Below are 14,956 nucleotides of genomic sequence, written 5' to 3' on the forward strand. Positions count from 1 at the left end.
AGTAAAATGTCAAAAGTGGACTATCGAAATAAAGTGTAACCAAATTGGGCGTTATTTTAGAATACTGTACCTGCATTTGGTCTGGCTCCATTTTGGTGTTCCCACTTTTTAAGAACCAATCAATTTCAGTAAGTTGTACTTGAACATGCATCACATTACGGAAGTAAAACAGGCTTTGAATGGTAATTTGTGCTGGCTTTAAAAAAAAAAACAACAAAAAAAACAAGTGAGAACATTGATTTGAGCAGCTTGAGTATGCTGGAGATGTGTAAAGAGCTCTTTGTGATTAGAATATGCATTAAGCCTAATTTTAGAGAGCGCGGATTGATCTGTTTTGATTATGAATTCATTGGAGGAAAAAAAGGATAAAAGATAAAAAAAAAGAGAGAACATAAAAGAAACCATAGTGATTCGAAGAAAGGAAAAGAAGGAATGTGAAATTGTGACTTTTTTTCCTTACCCTTTCATTCCTTTAAACTTGGCTGTTAAAAACTGGTAGTATCACACACTGATAATGGTGTTTAAAGCTCAGACCGCACGCACATGCATGTGACATTCATTATCCGTAGCATTCGGATGTTAAGCGGTGTCGGCCGTTGCTTCGGAAGATAAAGTGTTTTTTGCCACTGTTGTCTGAGTTTGCGTATTTCCGCAGGTCTTTTTAATATGAAATGTTCAGAGCATGTGGTGTGTGTCTTAAGATGATGAAGTGTTTAGAGTCGGAGTGTGTGTTTGTGCGTGTCTTTGGAAGATGAAGTGTTTTTAGTCCCCCCTGTTATTACAGTCTATTTCAGTCTGACTGAGCCTCATACATCTATGTCACAGTAAGGGAGCACAACTTTGTGTGTGTGTGTGTGTTTGCATGTGTATGGGGTGAGTGTTTCTATGATGAGGTGAGTCATGTCTGTTTTCATTTTTATTGTGTGTGTGTGAGTTTTTTTCCTTCTGGTTATGAATGTCTTTGTGTTAGTGTGTCTACAAGTGACTGTAGGTTTCTGTGCTGTTAGTGTATCTAAAATGACACTCTGCATATATTTATATGTCTAGGAAGCTGTGCTGTGTAGAATATAGGTATAAATGCACGTCTTAAATGTGTTTATTTGCGCATCCGTAATGTTTTTGTAATGTTTGGCTGCTTTATGCAAATGTATCATGCATCTTGTGTGAGGACGTGGCACAGAACGTGGCTGAGACACGCTTTGCTTGTGGTGGAGCTTGAATAACCGTAGCGATTTGCATAAGCGCGCTCGCATGTGTTCAAAGGCAGAGGTCAGGAACACTAGCCTAAGGGTTGTTTTAGTGCGGGAACATGCGCTTAGACTCTGTGTAAGCTGGTGATAACAGATCCTCATGGCCATTGTGCATGTTTTGTTCTGTTTTCACAGATGAAACGATCTTATATAGCAAAGAAATACAATGCTTTGATTAAATCAGTCATCACCTGAGGATAAAACCAGAATGGGAATTCACTTTATACAAACCATCAAATTATTTTTGGTTCACAACCAACCCGTTGCTTCCAAACCAGATGTCAAAAATGCATACGAATCAGTAATAGAGTATTTGAACCGGGCAGTGTGGGATTTGTCCGTATATTAGTGTTACCGACATGAATGAAGAGATTTGGGTTTCAATTATTCATACTTCATTTCCTGCTGCCCACATTAATAGTGAAACTCAGGGCCTGAAAAGGCTTTGGCATATTAGAATTGTTAGTTGCGCAAATATTGGGAGTTCATTATCGCGCTTGAGTTATTAGTGCGACCGATAATTATAACGGACAAAAAAGACTTGGTTTTAATACGGAAATAAATGGTTGGTAATTTAGGAATATTACACATAAATTTAGAATAAAAGATTAAATAGTTGAAAATTGGCCATGGGGAGAGAGAATTAAAGAGATAGGGATTTTTTTTTTAATGGAGGAAAGGCGATGTATTCTCTTTTTGCGCCATGCCAAGCCTACTTAGTGAGCCAAGAGAAGCATAACTGCTGCCTCTTTATGAGATGCAGGAAGTCTCATTAAATTCAGCAGGAGTGACTCCTCTTGGTCCGCTGCAGATGCTCTCAGCAAACGGGGCTGAGACCTTACACTTCATCTAGACACGGAGGGCAGCCGGCTTTTAAAACTATAGATGTTAAACTCTATAAATGTCACAATGGTATTTTGGGAGGTACAATTAAAGTGAGGGGAACAAAACGTTTTCTCTTATGTCTTGTCTTTGTGCTAACTTTATTTGTGGCATACTAGTTTTGTCTTAGGACAGGGGTGTGTTCTTTTTGAACTAGAATCAGCAAAACAAAAGGGGCACATAAAAATGTGTTCATTTCTTTTACCAAAGGCCTTTAGATTACATATACAATTCCATTCAACAGTTTGCGGTTGGTATGATTTTGTAATGTTTATGAAAGTGTCTCTTGAGCTTACCAAGGCTGCATTTTTTTTGATAAAAAAATAACTATTTTCATGTATTTTAAAATGTCATTTATTCCTGTGATAGCAAAGCTGAATTTTCAGCATCATTACTTCAGTCTTCAGTGTCACATGATCCTTCAGAAATCATTCTAATATGAGGATTTGCTGCTCAACAACATTTGTTATTTATGTAAATGTTGGAAAAAAAAAAAAAAAAAGACGCTTAACATTTTTATAGAAACTGTGATACATTGTTCTTCAGGATTCTTTGATGAATAGAAAGTTCAAAATAACAGCATTTGACAAATTAAATAAAAAAAAAAAAAAACCTTTTGCAACATTATAAATGTCTTTACTGTCACGTTTGATCAATTTAATGCATTCTTGCTCAATAAAAGTATTAATTAATTTAAAGGGATAGTTCATCCAAAAATATATTTTACTCACCCCCAAGCCATCCTAGGTGTATATGACTTTCTTCTTTCAGTCAAACACAATTGGAGTTATATTAAAAAATATTCTGGCTCTTCCAAGCTTTATAATGGGAGTGAATGGTACCATTTTTTGAGGCTCAAAAAAGTGCATCCAAAAGTAATCTATACGGCTCCAGGATGTTAATAAAGGCCTTCTGAAGCGAAGCGATGCAATTTTGTTATAAAAATATCCATATTTACAACTTTATAAACTAGAACAGTGGTGGCGGAAGAGTGAACTTTGACCTGATGCATGACACAATGAAGAACGCGGAAGCGCAGAGGAGAGAGCAAAACAAAACACCGGTCACAAATTAGAAGTATAAAATGAGAAATGTCAGAGGAGCTTGAGTTTGTTGCCCAGCCCTATTTGTTTGAACCGCAAGAGGCGTCTACTCTCACCTAAGCTTACACTACTCCTACATCGAACGTCATATGCCAGAGATCTCTTGTGAACTCGCGGACGGACGTTACCGGAAGCTAGTGATTATAGTCTATAAAATTTAAATATGGATATTTTTCTCACAAAAATGCATCGATTCTCTTCAGAAGGCCTTTATTAACCCCCTCTCGCCGTATGGATTACTTTTATGATGGATGGATGTGCTTTTTGGGGCTTCAAAATCACAGTTAATATTCACTGCCATTATAAAGCTTGGAAGAGCCAAAATATTTTTTTAATATAACTCTGATTGTGCTTGACTGAAAGAAGATTGTCACATACACCTAGGATGGCTTGAGAGTGAGTAAATTATGGGATAATTTTCATTATTGGGTGAACTAACCCTTTAAAAAAATCTTACTGACCTCAAATGTTTGAACGAGAGTGTACTTAAAATTAGCAAATTAAAGAAAATGAATTCAAAGGATCAAAAATTCATACCTCAATTAAAGTAAAAATAAAAGATGGTGACTTTTGGCCATAATTGACATCATTATGTAAGAAATGTCTTAATGTTTTGTCAATTGCAAAAAGATTTTCCAGAGTTATTTAGTCACTGTGGTTACAGGCAAACATACAAAAAGGGACTGACTTTGTGTAATTGTTCAAATAGGCATTATTTGTTTTGCTCCTGTGAGATATTGCATGAACAGGTCAATTTAAGAGTTATGCTTGCTAGTAAATATGTTAATGTCAATCTCAAACACCGACTGTGCAACGTATCCAATGTTTCATAATTTTCACTGTGATAATTAATACCATCATCATTATCATCATTAATATAATTACCCACATCCTGATATTTGCCTTCATCATAGCTACCTGCAGAAAAAACAGCATTAACTCTGACGTCACAAACTCTAATACACAATAACCTGGAAAATAGCATCTGAACAACGTGTATTCATACAGTATATAATTGATATAGTAGTTTTTTTAATCTCTTTAAAGTCAGTTTCAACCAAAAATACTTGGCATAATAAATAATTACGTATGTGTATGTGGGCGCGGGAGTTGTAGGACACATGGTAGCTGGTGTAAATGGCAGTGTTTGCATCATTCTTGGAACCGGCTTCAAATTTTCCCTTCCTTCCTCTCAGACACAGAGAGGAGGGAAATCGCTTAGTTGTCCCTTCAGAACAATTTGTCTTGTTCGGGGAGAGCTAGAAATGATGAGGGGTTTGGAATAAGGTATAGATGTGAGGGAGGAACATGTGTTATTGACTTTCCTGAAGAAAGAGACATAAAGGAATAAAGCAAAGGAGAGAAAAGAGAAGATAAAGTCCAGGTTAAAAGACAGAGGGAAGAGGTAATAGACAACAGAGAGACAGGCTGACAGCCCTGGTGACAAGACGAATAAGACACAATGCAGCCAAGACTGATAATGGAAGAGAAAGTTTCAACAATTAATGAGCCTGGTAGCACATCTCATTTTCTCTGGAAGAAAAACAGCAAGAATGAGGGATCAGAGAAGTGACGAGGGGGTGAAAGTCTTTGCTCTCATTTCCCTTAGAGGGGCCTTGAGGCAGGAACAACTTGAAAAAGAGCAAAAAGGGGAAAGAAAATGAGGTCATTGTGTTTCTGACATGGAAACTTAGGCCATTGCCTATGGCTAATACATGTGCGTTATCTTACTAAGTTATTAACTAGACAACAGTTTGCATGCTTAAGTTGCGTTTATGTTATTATCCTGATACAAAGACCTGTGTTAACAAATACAAAGAGTTTGAATATATTCCTTCTAGTTCTGCAACTAAATCATTAATCTGTCAATTATTTTTTATTCAGTTTATATATATATATATATATATATATACATATATATATATATAAAAGAGCTGCATGATGAATTGTTAAAAAATCACGATCTCAATTCAAACACCTACTCGATCTTATTCCTAAATGACAACCATTTGGCAAGACCTTTGACAAGTACGATCACAGCGGAACATTCAAATCTGAGTTGGCACTGCCGTTGATCCAGAGGGAGCAGTTGTCATGTTTAGAAATGAAACAGTCTTTTCAACCAGACAGTAACATTATTTCGGTTACAATAATTCAAATTATCACAGAAGTACTGGGATAAAAGTTTATAGTTCAGATATAACAGTGATTTCTACAGTAGCGATAGTAGCCAAATAGGGTAAATCATCTTTTACACTTCAAATAACCATTGTATCATTTACATTGTTACACCAGTAGGTGGCAACAAGTGACTGTTAAAAATATGTATTTGTCATTGAATCATTCATTCAAGAGACTCGTTCAAAACTGCTGATTCATCCAGTAATTAAACAAGTGAAGTCTTTATGAGTGAGTCATTGAATCATTCATTCAACCCTATTTTTTAATAAAAAGACTTCATTAAAATGAAATTACATATTTTAAAATATAATTTTTAAATAGATGCCAGGAATTAACATTTTGTCAGAATCTTTAGTAAATTACGGTGTTTTCTTTAGGCTGTTCAGAATCGTGATCTCAATTAAAAAAAAAAAAAAAAAAAAAAATCCAGAATCGTGCAGCTCTATATACACACACACACACTTTATAATTTAACGAATGATAAATAAATATCTTTATTGTCCACTAGAGTGGAAATTTGTCTTTGGCTCACCAACACATAAAACAACAACTGCAAAACCAACAAGTAACATTAACATTACATCAATAAGGTCACATTACATAGAACAATACAGTTCATGTCATGTATGTAAGTGTTATAATATATTTATATATATATTTATATATTACAATTAAAATATATAATTTTATACTATTTTATATCTAAATAATTATAAATAAAACACTAAAAAATTGAAATTCAATTGTTTTAAATGTATGAATTAAGTGAGTTTAGGATAAAACATGTATATTCATTTTGATTTTGTAAACACTGTAAAAAATATTTTCAAGATTTGTTATCACAACATTTTTTCTTTTGTCAAATCAACTTATGTGGTTCAGGTAAGTTTCTGTTGATTAAATAAATCGCCTTCATTGTACTCAAATTTTTAATTTCAATGAACTCAAAATTTTAAGGCAACCAGGTAACTTACTTTTTTAAGTTAAACCAACGATTATTTTTTACAGTGAAGGTTACATTTAAAATTGTTATTAAATTATGAGTAATTTTATAGATTAATTTTAAGTGAGTTTTACATGATGGCAAAGATAATCTAAATGCAAAAATAGAATAAATGATCATGCATATATCCAATGTTGACTGATATCCATGAATATAAAAACAAAGCTAGTCAGCCTTATAATCATTCATAGCAAGATATTAGTATCATCGAGATGCTATTATAGGTGTCAATACATCATACACTGCCCACTGTTTTCCACTCTTGCATAGAAATAGATTATTAATGCAAAGTGATGTCACTGAACGAGGTTCTCTGTGAACTCTGTGGAAGTATTGATTTTACCAATAAGTTGTTTCAGCCCTAGTTCCTTACAAATCGGTACGTATGTGACTAGCTTTTTAAACCACTGTTTACTGTGTCGCTTTGACAGAGCATAATCTCCATCAAAAGGCTTTACATTCAACAGCTCACACAATGATTCGCCTTGTATGTGGGCTACAGCACTCTGCTCAGGAGAGAAGTGGCGGCATTCTGCCACATGCATTAGTGCATTATCAGTATCCACTCTAGGTGTAATAGAACTGAATGGGAGGGGAGTTTTAGTACTTTTTACGGTACTGTTTAGCTCCATGATGTTGATTAACGCAGATGCACTGTGGGCTCACGGCACTATTGAGACAAGGTGTCTAGACGTCACTCACACCTATGGTTGAATCCGTTCTCGCTTTATCCTCGAAATTCGAGGCCACAGGAAGAAAGAAGAGAGTAAAAGAAAAAGGGAGAGGAGATGCACAGGGAGAAAAATAGGAATTATCTCTGCTGGACGGAAATAGCCCTGTGTTTCAATCAAAGACAGGCTTTTTAAAAAATTAGATTTAAGAGCGCCGAAGGGAGGGAGCCGTATAATGGGAATTAAGGTTGTTTCACGTTAATTATGCGTCATATGTGACATGTAATTAATTCAGTGTGTGTTTGATTAGAGATTGAGGGAGGGAGGCCCTTAAAAAAGATATGATGATCAAGCACAATGTGTTTATGGTCCAGAATAACATGAAAATTTCTGTGGGAAACAGAGCAGCATAATAAAGCATGAGTGAATGGGTAATTCTGTAAAACTGGTGGCTTTTTGCTTACGAAATGTTAACTTTCCTTATTATTTTTAAAAAGATTTTAAAGGGATAGTTCACCCAAAAATGAAAATTCTGTCATCATTTACTCCCTCTCAAGTTGTTCCAAACTTGTATAAATTTCTTTGTTCTGCTGAACACAAAGGAAGGTATTTGGAAGAATGTTTGTAACCAAGCAGATCTCGCCATAGTATTTTTTTTTTCCTACTATGGTAATGGGGGACGAGATCTGCTTGGTTACAAACATTCTTCCAAATACCTTCCAAATTCTATACAGGTTTGTAACAACTTGAGGGGGAGTAAATGTAGAAGGCAGAGAGATGTTATTGGCTATGGGTGCGAATATGGGATACAGGATCATAATACAGTGCCAGTGTAAGTGTAAAACCAATAAATTACAAATAGTGTTATATAATAAGGTAAGAACAAAAAAATAAACCCAGCACAATGCAGTGTGGTGTTTATTTGTGTTGGAGCTGTAGCAGCATGGGAATTAAATGAACAGCTGGACATGCAGTGGAGCCTATTGATTGTTTATAGTGCATATCGCCTGGGGAAATAAGGTGTTTTTAAATAAGAAATAAGATACAGAAAGAGTGAGAATGGTGTTACTGTACTTCTGCAACAGAATGGACTATATGTGTATTTGTGTTTTCGTTTTTTGAGCTAATGCTTTATAGAGAAACATGATGTGCAAGTTCTCCTGAATCCATGTTTCTAGAGAAGTTTTGGTTTTCTAAACACTCATTCAAATCAAAAACAGGAACAAACCATCTGTAGGTTCTAGACCTCCTTAACCGTTTCTCAGGCTGATATTAAAGAAAAGCTCGGTTGATTTCACAGATCCACCATAATTCACTAAATATCAGCTTTATTATGTGAAACACTCACAACAAAAGTAGAAGATTGAAAGGGGTGAATTGTGACTGCCCACCACCGCTCTAATCCTTTGATGGCTCGGGTTGTTATGAGCAAGACTCTCTTTTATTGTCATTTCTCTCCCTCTGTGTCTCGTACTTCCCTCTCTCTTCCTCTCTCTCCTCTTTTCCGTTTTTTTTCTCTTAAAACCCTTGCGTGACTTGTGAGTCATCACATCCCTTTCTACAGTGTGCAACCCAAGCTGTGTTCTGTATTACTGTATTACAGTGCTGACATCTATCTATCTATCTATCTATCTATCTATCTATCTATCTGTCTATCTGTCTGTCTGTCTGTCTGTCTCTCTCTCTCTCTCTATCTATCTATCTATCTATCTATCTATCTGTCTGTCTGTCTGTCTGTCTGTCTGTCTATCTATCTATCTATCTATCTGTCTGTCTGTCTGTCTGTCTGTCTGTTTGTCTGTCTGTCTGTCTATCTGTCTGTCTGTCTCTGTACATCTATCTATCTATCTATCTATCTATCTATCTATCTATCTATCTATCTATCTGTCTTTCTGTCCATCCATCCATCTATCTATCTATCTATCTATCTATCTATCTATCTATCTATCTATCTATCTATCTATCTATCTATCTATCTATCTATCTATCTATCTATCTATCTGTCTGTCTGTCTGTCTGTCTGTCTCTCTGTCTCTGTCTCTCTGTCCATCCATCTATCTATCCATCCATCCGTCTGTCTATCTGTCTGTCTGTCTATCTATCTCTCTATCTGTCTGTCTATCCATCCGTCTATCTATCTATCTATCTATCTATCTATCTATCTATCTATCTATCTATCTATCTATCTATCTATCTATCTATCGTTCTGTCATTCTATCTATCGTTCTGTGGTTCTATCGTTCTATCTTTCTATCTATTGTAACATAAAGTGTAACATCTATTATATATAAGGGTTCACTTTTCGTCTACAGTTACTCTAATTTTATTTCGTTAAATGGTTTGTACATAATTCAGACTGCTCCTTTCAATTACTCTGTGCAATTTTTTCTTCTTAATACTCTCTTTGATCTTAAGTGTATCTGTTAGCTTTAATTTCGATAAATGTTTTATCTTCTACGATCAAGGTTGCGCTCTCTTTTTCTCTGTAGCTTATAAGTCGGACAGCTCCGTGATTGCTGCCAGGCTTAACAAGCCAGCAGCAGTAGAGGCTGTTAATGCTGCGAGTGACCTTCTGCAGAGTGAGTCTCTGCCTCCCTCTCTGCGGCTCAGCACAAGCTTCATTTGGCCACTGGTGCTCTGAAGGGTTGAATCTAAACTATATTGTCAATACAGTTGTAGAGGAGAGGAGCTGTCTTTAGCGACGGAGGTAATGGTACATCATCTTTACCCAGAAGTCACAGTGAAGTCAAATTAAGAATTCTGGATGCTTGACTCTCATTTTATCTTGCTGTCTTTCTCTCCTCCTTTTCATTTCTCTCCTTCTACATTCTCTCTCTGTGTCTGTTCTTTTTCTCATCTAATTTTTATTATTCAAACCTATCTCTGAGTCTGTGTAAAGAAATAGGTTTTGGAGCACTACTTGCTGGAAGGGCCTCTTTCTATTGTTGTAGAAAATCACAGAAGGTGCTCTCTGGTTGAGTTTCAATTAGTATTGAATAGAGAAAAATGATTGTCCAAGATACTTCTGATACAAAACTTTAATTTAATACATTTCTGGAAAAAAGATCCTTCCTCGATGTGGCATGGCACGCACCCTGCGGGCGTCTAATGATGTATCATGTTAAAATGACCATATTTATCAGTGAAATTGTTGTTATGAGTGGTAAGGTTGTAATTGTGAATGTTGACAATACAGTTTGATTTGTGTGCATTTTTTGTAAAACCAGTGTATATTTACAGCAAAACCAGTGTAGGTTGATTACAGAATGAATGACTCTTATGAGCCGGTTCTTTTTAGTGAATTAGAAACAAATCAGTGTAATCTGATTCCCAAACGAGTTGATTTATTTTAGTGATTCAAACACAGCTTTAAACTAACTGTGGGGTTTCGGATGACAACATGCACTGTAGTTTGTCAGTGGTATTTTATGAAAATAATTTTGTTTAAGGATTGGTGTTTAATATATAGTTAATGCCAATTAGATTAGTCTGAGTAAACATCTTTTTGAATAAAAGTACAAAAAGAATTATTTAAACCGTTAAAGGGTTAGTTCACCCAAAAATTAAAATGCTGTCACCCTCATGTCGTTCCACACCCGTAAGACATTCGTTCATCTTCACAACACAAATTAAGATATTTTTGATGAAATCCGATGGCTCAGTGAGGCCTCCATTGCCAGCAAGACAATTAACACTTTCAGATGCCCAGAAAGGTACTAAAGACATAATTAAAACAGTTCATGTGACTACAGTGGTTCTACTTTAATGTTATATGAAGCGACAAGAATACTTTTTGTGCGGCAAAAAAACAAAATAACAACTTTATTTAACAATATCTAGTGATGGGCGATTTCAAAACACTGCTTCATGAAGCTTTACGAATCTTTTGTTTTGAATCAGTGGTTCGGAGCGTGTATCAAACTGCCAAAGTCACGCCCCCAGTGGTGAACCATTGAAATTTCGAAACACTTATGATGTAACAAAGCTTCGTTTACTGAAATCACGTGACTTTGGCAGTTTGATACACGCTCCGAACCACTGATTCGAAACAAAAGATTCGTAAAGCTTCATGAAGCAGTGTTTTGAAATTGCCCATCACCAGATATTGTTGAATAAAGTTATTTTGTTTTAAGCATTTTATTTTGCATTAAGGTTGAACCACTGTAGTCACATGAACTGTTTTAAATATGTCTTTAGAAGCTTTTTTATCAAAAATATCTTAATTTTTGTTCCGAAGATGAATGAAGGTCTTGCGGGTGTGGAACAACATGAGGGTGAACTAACCCTTTAAGGAATTTGAATCAAGAGTAATCAGAACCAGACCTTACAATAAAGGCTTTTTGACATTGCTTTTCTAAGAACTGCTGTCGACTCTCTTTTCTTTGAGTGCCTTATTTCCAATAAATCTGATACTTGATCCATCATGGTAGATCAACTGATGAATCACTTGAATTTAGATGCATGTTCTCCTAAACGGATCTGATTCTTCATACTTAAATCTCTTCCCTTCCTCTATCAATGACATGCTGTTCTGGTGAGGTATTGTCGATGGCAGGAGCTCAGCTGTTATCCCCTCCCAGCAGTCAAGAGTTAGTGAGGAACTTATTTTATGTCACTGTCTCTCTTTCGAATATTAAAGATACTTTGCTTATAAACTGCCTCTGTAGGACACTAGTCTTCATTATTGAAAAGGAAGAGAGGAAAGTAGTGAGATGAGAGTAATGTAAGGTCTGGATTAGTTCCCTGCTGCTCGCACAGCTCTGTATTGAGTATAGTGGATGACTAGGTTCGCCACTCCATTGTGCTAAACAGAGGAATGGAAGTCCGCTAATTCACTTGCATGTGGAGTGCATGTGTCTGTGATTGCTCATTTTGAGATGAATAGACTCAGAATGGATGAAGAGGAAGAGCGGAGCAGGGGAGATTGATGACAGGGAGGGGGTGAGGAGCAGAAGTGTAGAGCGTCGGATTAGGGAGGAATGATCCGGGAAACAAATCTGACACATGGTAGCCTATATATCATATGTGTGTGTGTGTGTGTGTGTGTTAAATGTACAGTTTTACAGTTTTCTTCTTAGAAAACAAATTTAATTATGGTATATTGTTGCAATATATATATATATATACACACACACACACACACATATATGTATGTATGTATGTATGTGTGTGTGCATATAGATATAGATATATACATATTTATAGACATATATTACTATATATTACTGACATATATTAATAAATCAGTTTTACTGATATTTTGCCTGAAATTTAATTTTTTCTTAATCGGATATCAATTTCAATTGTTGTAATATGAAGATGAAATTTAACAAAAACAGAAGTAAAACATAAATCATAAACATAAAACATAGATCAAAATTAAATTTTCAGCATCATTACTTCAGTCTTCAGTGTCACATGATCCTTCAGAAATCATTCTAATATGGTGATTTACTGCTCAAGAAATATTACTTATTATTACCCATGTTGAAAAACAGTTGTGCTGCTTAATATTTTTGTGGAAACTATAAAAGAAAGTTCAAAAGAACAGCATTTGAAATAGAAATCTTTTGTAATATTATGAATGTATTTACTGTCACTTTCAAACAATTTAATGTATCCTTGCTGAATAAAATTATCAAATTGTTAAAAAAAAAAAAAAAAAACTCTTAATGACCCCATGATTGGAGACCCACCTCTCCTGATGGGATCAACTCCAAACGAGAAGAGGTGGAATTCAGACAGGAAATTAATATTAGACACACATAAATGAATAGAAGTCACAAAATTAAAGGGACAGGGACACACATACACATTACAGGCCAATCAAGCAAATATTAGACATTTTTTGAAACTCTACAAAACAAGAATATATAAACATATATGTAAAACATTAAACTACAGCTGTTAGATGAATAACCCTAGCCCCCCCTCCCCGCAGCCCCATCAGTGTTGTTACCTCATTAAAGCCGAATCAAGGTAATGGATCAGTCCATCTCAGACCCCTGGGGAGTGGCTTTGATGTTGAGTAGAGCATGGAGACCTGAAAGAGAGAGAGAGAGAGACTGTGAGATTTCACCATGCGGCATGACTAACATGGCAAACGCCCACGACCGACTTCATACATGAATACACACACAAAACAATAATTTACAGGCCTGTACAGAACTATACATCAGTGTGCATGCATTCATGTGCACTATCATACATGTGTGCTTAGCTTTAAAATGTTTTGGCTTGTTTGCCACTGACAGCTTGCACACACACACATACATACATCTGTGTATGCATATTAGATGTGAAGAGTTCATTGACATACTTATTATAAGAATTTGGAATTTTACAAATCATTTATCACCAGTGTTCCGCAGACATTTCTCTTGGACATTTAAACTGCCTGGGATTGGACATTTGTTTCAGTGAAGTGGTCATTTAGATATTAAGTGAGCAAAATGTGTCTCGTTCACATGCTTTGATGCAGAAGATGTAAGATCTGGCTAACTGCGGTGCTGCTGGGGTCAGTTCATATTTCTGTACTGTCTTTCTCAGCATCACTTTCTTCAATCTGATCGTTGTTTCCTTTATCCAAACTTTAGCAGGTTACTGTAGTGAAAAGAAAAAAAGGCTAGTTAGGCCAACTCACCTTTATTTATATAGCTTTTTATACAATACAGATTGTTTCAAATCAGCTTTACAGTGTTAAACAGAAAAAAATAATGATAAATGATGCAAACAGAATTCAATTCTGCTGTAAAGCAGCTCTAAAAAAGACAATAGTGTCATTATTCAGTTGAGGTCAGTTCAGTGTTGCTTCCGTTCAATTCGTGTAAAGTTCATCAATTATGAAACGAGTTCAATTAAGCTATAAAGCAGCTCTGCAGAAAACAGTAATGTTATCATGCAGCTCAGTTCAAGTCTCATCAGATAGTGCAGTCAAGTCAGTAATATTGCTGAATATTAAGTGTCCCCAGCTAATACTTATATTAAGAAATGTACCTTTTAATTTGTTGGTTTGTCTTTGTAATGGGCTGGAGGCAAGAAGAATACAACACAAATTTGAGCTTGGTTAAATTCTTATATAACTATAATAACTATAACCTACTGATGTCATGTTATAATTTGATTCCCTTTGATTCTTCTGTGTTCTTCTCATGTACGTGTTTCTTTTTTTCTTGCAGGATGACCATTCCATGTTCTTCCAGTTTGGTCCCTCTATAGAGCAGCAAGCCTCTGTCATGCTTAACATAATGGAGGAATATGACTGGTACATATTCTCCATCGTCACCACCTACTATCCTGGATATCAGGACTTTGTCAATCGGGTGAGAAATCTTTCACTATTTTTTTCTCTCCAATTTTCCACCTCATTTTTACGTTCAATCCAAGCAGTTCTATATGTAATGTATTCCAGGACAAGTTTTCAGTCTTCATCCAAGCTTATCCATGATTCAAGTAATGTTGGAAATAAAACAATGAGTTGTGATGTCAGTTCAGGTGTCAGACTGCAGGAACTCATCGAACACATCATATGCCATATACAGTCAAACCAAAATTTATTCAGACACCATTAACATTTCATTCATTATTACAGTTTATTCACTATAGTTTAAAAAAAAATGGTAATAAAATATGGCAAGATCTCAGAGTTAAACTGTGTCAGAAAAAAATTAATCTTAATTATGTCAGATAACACCTAAGCAAAACATGGTCAGGTCAAAGTGTCTGAATAATCTTTGGTTCCAGATTTTTATCAATTTTACTGGTAGTCCACTGTATGAAGATTTTTTGGGTATAATATGTCACAGTTTACTTTATTTTGCTATCCCCACTTACATAAATGAACTACTACTAGTGTCCTGCACCCAC

At 35.5% G+C, this 14,956-nt stretch overlaps 1 protein-coding gene across 4 annotated transcripts in view; it reads left to right on the top strand.

Annotated features, from left to right (window-relative positions):
* grin2bb (glutamate receptor, ionotropic, N-methyl D-aspartate 2B, genome duplicate b) overlaps positions 1 to 14,956 on the top strand; it is a 115,294-nt gene that overhangs the window by 53,217 nt on the left and 47,121 nt on the right. For all 4 annotated transcript variants that reach the window (XM_051888494.1, XM_051888507.1, XM_051888508.1 and 1 more), the window contains exon 4: positions 14,269 to 14,412. In XM_051888494.1, coding sequence (XP_051744454.1) covers positions 14,269 to 14,412 — 144 coding nt within the window. The remainder of the gene's footprint in view (positions 1 to 14,268; positions 14,413 to 14,956) is intronic.

Source organism: Ctenopharyngodon idella, chromosome 1 (assembly GCF_019924925.1).
Source record: "Ctenopharyngodon idella isolate HZGC_01 chromosome 1, HZGC01, whole genome shotgun sequence".
Classification (NCBI taxonomy): domain Eukaryota; kingdom Metazoa; phylum Chordata; class Actinopteri; order Cypriniformes; family Xenocyprididae; genus Ctenopharyngodon; species Ctenopharyngodon idella.